This window comes from Phaethon lepturus, unplaced genomic scaffold (assembly GCF_000687285.1).
Source record: "Phaethon lepturus isolate BGI_N335 unplaced genomic scaffold, ASM68728v1 scaffold2555, whole genome shotgun sequence".
NCBI classification, from domain to species: Eukaryota; Metazoa; Chordata; class Aves; order Phaethontiformes; family Phaethontidae; genus Phaethon; species Phaethon lepturus.
The window spans coordinates 35,139-45,398 of NW_010539662.1; the positions used below are offsets into that span (position 1 = coordinate 35,139).

Consider the following 10,260-nt stretch of genomic DNA (forward strand, 5'->3'; position numbering starts at 1 on the left):
GAGGCATTTCATGCTGCAATCTGTACAGAGCTTCCCTTTTTTCAGCACGCTGCAAATGTTACAGTGCAAGAACTTGCTGTCTTTGCTCGGGCACTCTCATTTATACACAATAAAGCCCTTGTGCAGGAGATCAAGGCTGTATTTCATTGATTTGACACGATGGTTAACCTGTGAACTTTGCCCCTACTAATAGAATAATTTCTATTTGTTGATTCCTCTTTTGGGATCTTCAGGGGTAACAGTCGCTTCAGCCCAGCTCTCATTTGCATGTCTGGTGCCAAATGGTTTTACAGCTCTTACTTCCGCGGGGCAGAGCCAGGACAAAGTTAATAAAACCCAGTAGCTGGATACAGAGTCCGCGCACCTCTCTGCCGGATCCTACCTGCAATTCCCAGAATCTCCCCTATGACTCGGGTCTGGTTTGAACTTCCCTTGTGAAAGCTTGGAGAGATCCCGAGCTACCAAAGGATCGATCCCACGTGAATGCATGCGCCAGACGGAGGTCCCAAAGCGACCGCCTGGACCAGGCTGGCAGCAGTGGCAGAACAAGGAAGCCCCTCTTCCAGATAAATATCACCCAGTCTGAAAGCTGATTGCCAGCCAAGAAAAAGACCAACATTTATGATCGAAAAGGAACACTAAAGGCATGGTTTTCCAGCAGAGTTAACCCACTCTAAATGTGGACTGCTGAAAAAAAGGCAATCCCACCTCCCCACTCCCACCGCTCTCCTCCTTCCAGCATGAGAATGTCTCTGAACACACCCTGGAGACAACTGCCAAAAACCCTAAACCTCCAGAAAAAAGGAAAATTAAAAGGGAGAGAGTGAGAGGATTGAGACTCTCTGGTCTACAACAGGACAGGGAATATATGGGGGTCAACAGAACAATAACCCCCAGTAGCTTCTGGTCATTAGTCCGGCAACTAACACAAGGTCCTGGTGCTAACCCGTACGTCTCACTGGGTGTTTCAAAGGGGTTTTTTCCTGTAGCTGTAATTTTCCCTCCCTCTGCTGTTTTTCATCAGGATAGATGAAAGCTATGCAACTATCAGCTATTTAGGTCAGCTAAAGACCTTCTAAAAGCTGTTACTTTAAGGACAGATTGTATGTTGGGGGCCACAGGACACTTACCACAGAAGTGTGCTTTGAGTCTTCAAAGGTAAAATCCAATTTCCATGTGGGTTTTATAGAATTTGGATAATCTGACTTAAAACTGCAACGGTTCTACTTAAACTCATCACCGCCTCACAACAGTGAAGAACACGGACCAGGGCTGCGAGTAACGATGGTTTTGCTTTTACGCGCAAGCGTGACCTGCTACAATTTAATTTCTGAGCGTGACTTCAGGCAAAGCTGCTTGCTCTGGCATACGGTGGAGGGGAACGAGAAGATGTGCGTCTCCAGAAAAGTCAGACCTTTCCTGACATGCCTGGAGCGGGGGATTCAGGGCTGCACCAGCGAAGGGGCAGCTTTGCCCCCACGAGCAGAGACGGGTGCTGCAGCCCCCGGAGCAGTTCAAACCTGAGCCACATGTGGACTGCAGCAACAAGAGAAAAATGAGCCTCTTAACAAGTAAATCACCCCAAAACCAGCTGACTCCTTGGGATGGCGTATTTCCAAGAGGGTCGTCGTCTTCGTGGAGTCCAAAGCTGCACTTCCAAGTGAAGCAGGCAGTAATTAGCTAATTACTGGCATCAGGATGGATGATGTCAGACCCGTTTTATATCTGATACGCTCAAAAGCGTGGCTCTCCTCTGTATTGTTCCACTTCCAAATCACCTCCGCTAAGCCAGCAGCAGAGCTCTGACAGCCCACTGCCATGGAAGGGGTTGGCAACAAGGCACCAAAGACACTGGCCTCACCCGCGCCGGGACGGCACACCACCGGCTGCTCCACGCCGCCAAGCAGAGCAAACCCCTGCTCTCAACCAAGTGTCAAATCTTTTCAGAAAGATGCTCAGAATTATATTCACCAGCAATTTGACTTTTTAATCATTTCAATTACTGTGACTAAAACCCTTCAATTGGAACAAAACCGGGGAAAAATAACCCTTCTCCTTCTGAAACAGCCTGCCTGGCTTAACAGACCATACCAAATCGTGAAGGTTTTTGCTTTTGTGGTTTTCACATCTTTCATTTAATGCAGATAATTAACCTCAGTTTCTAATTTCAAATCCTCCACATAAGGAAGTGAAGTGATTGAATACATTCACTGACAGACAGAAAATTAAAATATTACTACAGCTTCTGCATGTGGCTCAAAACCCTGTGCCTTGCAAAAGATCTTTCTTCTTTTATTTGACTGATTAACTGTAATTTGCTTAATGGATTTAAGGATGAGCCTAATAATCCAATGATATTTCCAAGAACTGATTTAGGATATCAGCACCTCCGTTCTGAGGCTTTTTTTTTAAACACAGCAATCTTCTGCGCTATACATACAGCCTTCTCCACTGATTCTAAGAAAATCAGGCACGTGATTTATTTTTGATGGACACTGACTTTTGATTCAGCACCTTCTGAAGCCTCAAATCTAGGGATGACCCACGACCGTGGTGTGCTCCAGCTGCCAGCGACCCAGCCCAGCAGGCAAGGAGGACTTCTTGCACAGCTTGGGAAAATGGGGAAGTCAACAGTTCTACCCTAACATGAGGCCAGCGTGTGTTCCCCCAGCACCCCCCACCCTTCTCAGTCCCTTTTCCACTGAGAAAGCCTGGCGTAACAGGATTTCACAGTCTGTCTCAATAGTTAATAAATCCAGGATCTAACAGACTATTAAAGGAAAACATCCAAGAGGCACTCATTTTTAAAACGTCCAATGGTAACTAATTATTTGAGGGATTAGTCCATTATAGCAACAACAAAGAAACCCTTAAAACATAAAGCCAAGCTGAAGTTGAACGGCAGATCAAAACCAAGGTGTACTCACCCTGCGGCCCACCTCCTGGGTGCCCTTCTCAGCACCCTGGGATCGGTTCAGCTCCCATTCAGCCTTTCAGCACCCAATTCTTTCTGAAACCGGGCAGAACCCAAACCAGCCGGACGTTGGTTCTCAAAACACCGTATCTCACGATTCGTGCCATCACTCTAAGTGCACGTCAAAACAGGACCATCGCCAACCCTGGAGCAGACTGGCCACGGCTCTAACCCAGCCGTGGAGCCCTCCGAGGATGCAGATCACCTCGCCTCTGCTGACCTGTTCCTGGGCCACATCACACTCCTCATGGGTTTTTTTTTTTCCTCCCATGTCCAATCTGAACCTCCCCAGCACCAAAAAGAGGGGGATATAATTCCCCTTCCATGCTTTTAACGTTCATTCACAACAAATAAGGTAGCTGTTTCCTGGAGGAGGAGAGAAAAAGCTATTCATTTATCAAAAGAGTGCTCAAAGCTTAACTACCTGTCTTTAAAAAGCAGCCAAAGCACTGATCCATAACCAAACAACAAATACACCACTTCTTCATCTTGATTTGTGCAGAGGCAAAGCTATGGGCACAAAAGGTATTCTTTGTCAAATAAAATCCATTTTAAAAGTTGGCAACCGCCAGTATAAATACTTTACACTGTTAATGTAAGCATTTCCACGCAGAAGTTTCATCAGCTTAACAATATATTTAAAGAAGCTGGCGTAACTTCTGTGCAAAAACGCCATCAGTCTTTGTCTTGTATATCTTACAGCGCTCCAGTCACTAAATTACCACTTAGCACCATTAGCATCAGACCCCACCTCCCTGCTAAGAGCCAGTAACTTCTCTCCAGAACAAAGCAGAACCAAAACTATTCTTCTGTAACTTATTTTCTTTAAAATTGGAAATAGCCACTGCTCTACGCAGACTCCAAATAGGGTTGTATTGATTACAAGTGATGTTATGGGCCCAGCAATTTTAATTCAAGCTAAGCATCCAAAATTTTTCTTTATGCCTTTACATACGGGTATATCGTTCAGTAGCAGCAAACCAGCTCCCACGAAGCTCCAGTGGCCCAGCTCCAGGATGCACGTACTGCCTCTCCAGGTGAAAGAAGCATCAGTAAGACATGCCTTCAACTTTCTAAACACAGACTGCTCCTGCATCAGCCTTTGTTATTTTGCATCCCCGGTTTTCCACCCGTTCAGTACAATTAACACCGATTCCTTCACCACACAGTCTTGAGTCAGCAGTGTGCAATTTAAAAATATTTAATTATAAACGAAGGAGCAAACCTCAAAATTAGGTCTGCCAGCTAAATTTCAGCTTCTTCCTGATGCCGGCCCAGCCTCTGACCGTCGGACCGCTTACGCTGCCTAAGCAACGGAGAGATCCCACATCTTTCCTGAACCAGCCTCCACCGTTCCTCTCCGTGTTACAGTTCTTCATTGCACCATCTCAGACCAGAGGTTGTCGCATCCCTCTAAAGCTCCTTCAGCTCTTCGCCACTTGCTTTCCCTGTGTACCCTGTTATGAAGACGTGCTGGCTCTATGTTTTGGGGAGAGCTGCCCTCACTCGTACCCAGGGAGGCTGCCAGTACATGGGCACAAGCGGGAGGACTCTCCTGGTGACTTCTACCAGGCCTGGTGGAGAACCACCTCATCACCCACCTCCTTCATTTCAACCACCACCACTTGTGAAACACCATGAGCTTAGCTCAGCTTAAAACTTGGATCATGTAGCCAGCTTCCTTTAAAAAAAAAAAAAACAAACCACATGTGTATCGAAGCCCCCATTGGGAAATTTCTCCATCCATGCCCATCAGTTCCACCATGATACTCTTCGATGTCCAACAACTGGAGACCTCACCACCACCACATGTCCTCTCATCACCATCCCCCAGGACTCCTTTGCAACACGTTGCATACTTCATGGCACAGGTCAAAACCCCAAACAACTGGCAGAACCAACCCACACCTCCCAGCTTGCTGGTCATTCAGAAGAGACAAAGGCAGAGCTGCTCACACATAACACCATACACTCTTCTCGCTTTCCACCACGGGAAGAAAGCAAAAGCAATGGGTGCGAGCGCTGCCGCCCAACACTTCGGGAGTGGGAGAGGAGCCCCTTCCGACACAGAGCTAAAGAGAAGGCAGAAGAAACCCACCCTGACAAAAGACACAGCTGCGACCTCTCACCTCCAAACACCAAATTTCCAACTTTTTAAGACGTGTGCCTTTTCCTGGAGCGCTCGAAAACCAGGCTGCAGGGCGGTTCTCAGGCACAGGTTTAATTTCTGCTCTTCGGATCCAAGGAACGCCGTCCCGGCGTGTCAGAAGAAGGTTAATGAACGATTTAGCCGCCCTCACAACCACGTTAGTGTCACTTTCGGAAGCTCCGAGTTAATGCCCGAGATCTTCGGGGGTTACCCTCTTTGAAGTTCACTGATCCATAACCAATGTCCAATTAATTTGCAGGAGCCTAACTATAATGACTATTGGCCTTTTCCTACGCATACAAAAACACAGTGGGTAACAGCGATGCTTTTGGCTTCGGGATATTCTCACATACGCACGCACATTTGCACACCTTCAAAATATCCAACATTAATAGCGAGTTGTCTTCTGCCGTTTAAGGAGTTTTTTACGTTCGCACTCCCAAGAGCAGAGCTACCGTGTCAAGATTTATGAACTTTCTGCTGCAAAAAATTTGGAGCCGATTCAAGATGCTCATTTGCTAACAGAGAAATACTTCTACTGCATTTGCTCAGATTCCTCTTTATTTAGGGTTTCCATGGAAGCCAAGGAATAGAAGTTCAATCTTGGGAAGATTAAACAGGCCCTCAGATACAATGCAAAACAGCTTATTTCAACATTCCCTCAAGAACAGCAAGGAGAAATTCTTCCACACGTACACGCAAAAAAAAAAAAAAAAAAGGTTTGTGGAATTTTTCAAAATAAATTGGGACCTAGCCTTTCAAATGCTGCACGCAGCTATCGCTTCTTGCTGCAAGCAGCTCCACCAGCTTCCGGCACAGTTACTCAGGTGAGAAAGGAAATGAATAAAAAAGCCTGCAGGATAAAGATGCTACAGCTTAAAAACCAGCTTATTCAAGACAGCTATTGCTATACAACATCCGGGAAGTAAGTTAATTCAACCACAAGGTCTTGCACAAAGAGGAACAATCACCTCATAAATTAGTATCTCAGCAGATTTTTTAGAATAAAAAAAAGCAGAGATTACACAGTTCGGCAGCATCTTGCGTGGCGATGCTCTGGACGCTACTAGAGCTGACATACCAACATTTTAAAAATAAAATAAATCATTTATCTTCAGTTACTCCAGGCTGAGAAATGACTCCTGCTCTGGTGAGAACGGTAAAGGTTTCCGTGCCTCCCTACCCCACAGGTCAACGGAGCGCCAGCAGCCACAATGACAGGCTGCTGGACACTACAAATTAATAGTAATGCATTTTTTTCTGACCTCCATCCCCCAGGTAAAGATTTATTTCACGTTGTTCCAATCTGGCATGAAAATGCTCAAGACCAAGGAACTCCCCTCCAAAATACTTCTATTTCATAGCACGTTTCTTAACCACTTTAAAATCTGGCACAGACCTATTCAGATAATGGGTAAAGTGCATTTTTTTTCTGAAGCTGAGAAGCGCAGTGTTGCATGAAGGATTTTGCTACCTGCTCTAGTAAGGAAGCTAAAGACAGCTGAACCTCAAATAAGCCGTTTTCAATCTTAAAGCCATTATCGCTTACATTAAAAAATACTTAAGTTGTAGCCTTTTCTAATCCTTCGCTTATGGTGAGTACCCGTACGCAGTGAAAACGCGCTTCACAAAACGTCCAAGGTTTTTATTAACTCCACAGGAAAGTCCCAGGACCCTGGGATTTTGTTTTTCCGACTCCTGATTAAACCAGCAGGAGTCCGCATGAATTCCCCCTTTTTTCCCCCCAAGAGTTTCACATGCAACATCCCCCTCCTCAAAAATCTATAAGAAAACAAGAAACCGAGAACATTTTGCCAGCTGAAAGGCGCCGAGACCTTGCGCGGGGAGGGATGGATGCGTTTCCAGCTGCCAGCCTAAAGGGACGGCCGAGGGAGATTAAACACAGAAATGCTTTTCATAAGGCAGGCGGCTTTGAAGAGGACAGTTCATCTACTTCATTTCGTAATCTTCACAAAGCGTCAGATTTTAGCCTAAGCAGGTCTTAAAACAAGGAGATTTTATTTTAAAAGAAAAAAAAAGTAGGAATGTGTTCTGGCCGGGTTCTGTTGATTCAGCAAGGGTTAGACACACACACGCTTATTGATCCCAGAGAGCTCCCTGCTAAGTTAATTGTCTGGAATTTTAACTGAGCTCTCAGCAAGTTTCAAAATCCATGTTGGCTGGAAGTGGGTGGGGGACCGAGAAAAAAAACAGGCTGCAAAACTGTGCAACTCCTCCAGTTAAAAAAAACACAACAGCAATTACTTTGACGAAGGGAAAAGCTGCAGCAGAGAATAGTTTTAACTAGATTCGATGATTCTGACTTCGACACCGCTAGAATTCAGCGCTGGGAATCTCGTGTGCAAAGCAGTACCATCACCAGGAGTACTGTGAACCCCATTTCACTCATACAAATATTACGGAGGTGAGGGTATCTCCTGCAAGCTTCCTGCAGCCTCCAGTTGTGGCTCATCACAATTCCCTGGTGTATTTAAAAGACTGACTCGCTGTGGGCGCACAAGGACGTGCACTGCCCACCAAGCCCTACCTGCCTCCAGACCGCATCTGGCAGCGGTTTCCGCAGGTGAGGAACGTGTTGCAGGGATGATTCGGGGCAATCAGAGAGGAACGGCCAAAGACACCCTTAAAATAACTTGCGAGTACTTTCAAATAAAGCTTCGCATTCCACCAAAGCGCCCACGTGACACAATCCCGTACCGATGCGGATGTTCCCCATCACCCGGGGTCCTCCAAGGCTTCCCATCACCCCTGCGCCCGCAGCGGCTCCCCGATCCGCTCCCCGCGGAAGGGACGCTGCCCCGGTGCTCACCTACCTGAACTCCCTCCCCTCACTGTAGCGCCGAGCTGAGGCGGCGCGCTGGGTGGCCGTCTCCAGAAGCAGCTTCTGCGTGAGCCTGCTGGAGGGTGCCGAGTCCCTACCGGCCTCGGGCTCGGCCTCTTGGTCACATTTCCACTCCTCGTCCTCGTTCAGAGTCGGCAGATAACCGGGTAGCCCTTTACCTGTCCCAGACCCTGAGCTCGGATCACTATAAATTTTTGGACTTTCCCCACCTGTCCTCGTGTATTCCAAATAAATATCCGACTTAAGGAACAAAGGGTAGGTATTGTCTTCTATCATGCACTGAATCTCTGTTTGGGCCTGGTCAAACATGTCAGGGTCAATCTGCAGTTTCATGACGCAGTCTTTGATGAAGCTTTTTGTGGCTGGTTTGATCTGCCGGGACACAATGCCGTTGTTGTCGAGGATGTATTTTTTGTAAATGGCTTTTGCCAGCTTGAGCCTTTTTTCCTCATTAGATGCGCATGGCTCCAGCTTCCTGAAGCCGCTGCAGGCAAACCAGAAGTCCAGCAGATCTGCGCAGTCCTCCTGTTTCAGGAAAGTCCTGAAGAGGTTGATACCGTCTTGATCATCCAGCAAGGAGTGCAGCGACTCGGCCCACTTCAGGTAGGGTGGAGTTGGTGAAGCACTCCCCTCGGGCTCGTACCCCAAATCCAAATCGGAGCGCCTCGGTGTTGCTGTGGACGTCTCATTTCTAACCACATCGCTTTTACCGGAGTAGAAACCATGGCTAACTGGCCTTGGATCCGTGGACACGAGCTCTCCCTCCTCACCAGGAACCGGTGGCCTCGGAGCATCTTCAGTGAAGCTTCCTCCAAGGTCCAAGGGGAAGCCTTTCCCCTGGATATTCATTTTTCTGGTCCTTGCTTGCACAGGAACAGTGGGGGATGAGCTCAAATCTCAAAACACCAATATATGTAGCTCCAAGGTGAACAAGTTTGTTTGGCTGAAACACATGAGAAAAAAAAAATAAATGAGTATCGCCGTAAATAAACACTCTAAGATTACAAACCCCTAATTTTGCTATGCACCACTACTGTATTAACGCCTCTTTTTCAGCAGAATCAATGGCAAAGCCCTCAGCAACTTCCAAGAGCACAGAACCAGGCTCAGACCAGGCACCCACTAAAAATGAGTGTTACAGAATATCCCAAAACTTTACATCCAGCTTTCGGCATCACTGATATGGCTGGTGCTATGCTAAAACAGCAGCCAATGGTGGTTTTACAGGATGCTGGAATCTGGCAGGCCCCACATCCAAGAGATCCACACTCAGGTACCACGCGGTGCCACAGGACACATGTCATCTTCTGCGCTGCCATTAACTCCTCTGCACGGCCTACCTGGACAGTACAGGCATCAGGTCATGTTTTTATCACAGGCAGCATGTTTTTACCTGGCTACCCACCTAGCAAATTCTCATCCCCAAACAGGAATTTAAGGCTTGTGAAAAGTATTCTGAAAGAATATCCAGTTAGTCCCAAAAGCAAGACTGCACCTTAATCAAACACAGGTGGCTTTCGTACACTCGAGTGACATACCAGCGCCACATTCCTCGCAAAGCTCCGCGTTTCAGAAATAGGCTGCGTCGCCTTGTCTAGCTCTAGGGGAGCCCACATCCACACCGACCCCAATATTTTGGGCATCTGCACTGTACTCTTGCTTCAAATGCACATGGTAGCACAGGAGTTCTGTTCTGGCACCGGTTTTTGTAGACAGGCCATTGAGAAAAGGTTCACTTACACTAACAACATTGCATGCTACGAGCCTGGGAAAATTTCAGGTCATCAAAGGAAGATGAGAAAACCACCTCCAGAAGGAAACCTGATCAGGTACAGCGTTTTTAAAGAGCAATGAGTCAATATGGAGGATGAGAGGTGCGGGGAAGGAGGGAAAGGCAGAGAAGAGCAATCCCTGGCTCGCTGCTTCGGTAGCAAAAGATTTGATTTACAGAGAGGCATCAGCCTCGAAGGCCCCAGCACTGCAAAGCACCAGCTGCCCGACGAATTACTCCTTGCACTGGATTAACTCAATTGCACGTGAAAACATACTCAGAAAGACACATTTTAGCTCGGCCTCCCTCTCAAAGCTCACCCCACCCCAACGAACAGATCTTTGGGATGCTTTGCCATTTTCCCCCCATTCCCCCTCCCCAGCTGAACCAAGACCCACTGCCTACGCCGTGCCTGTGCTTACAGCCCACCTGGGCGTCGCGAACAACCCCAGCGAGAGCGGGAGCGGCCGGCAAGCGCGGCCGGGCCCTGCGCGCCCGACCTG

General features: G+C 47.4%; 1 protein-coding gene across 1 annotated transcript in view; it reads right to left on the minus strand.

Moving 5' to 3' along the window:
* The window catches only part of LOC104620840 (axin-1), a gene marked incomplete at its 3' end in the record, with an annotated part of 39,972 nt that extends 31,044 nt beyond the window's left edge, over positions 1-8,928 (minus strand). The window contains exon 1 of the mRNA XM_010287166.1: positions 7,958-8,928. Coding sequence (XP_010285468.1) covers positions 7,958-8,835 — 878 coding nt within the window. The remainder of the gene's footprint in view (positions 1-7,957) is intronic.
* Positions 8,929-10,260: the final 1,332 nt, after the last annotated feature.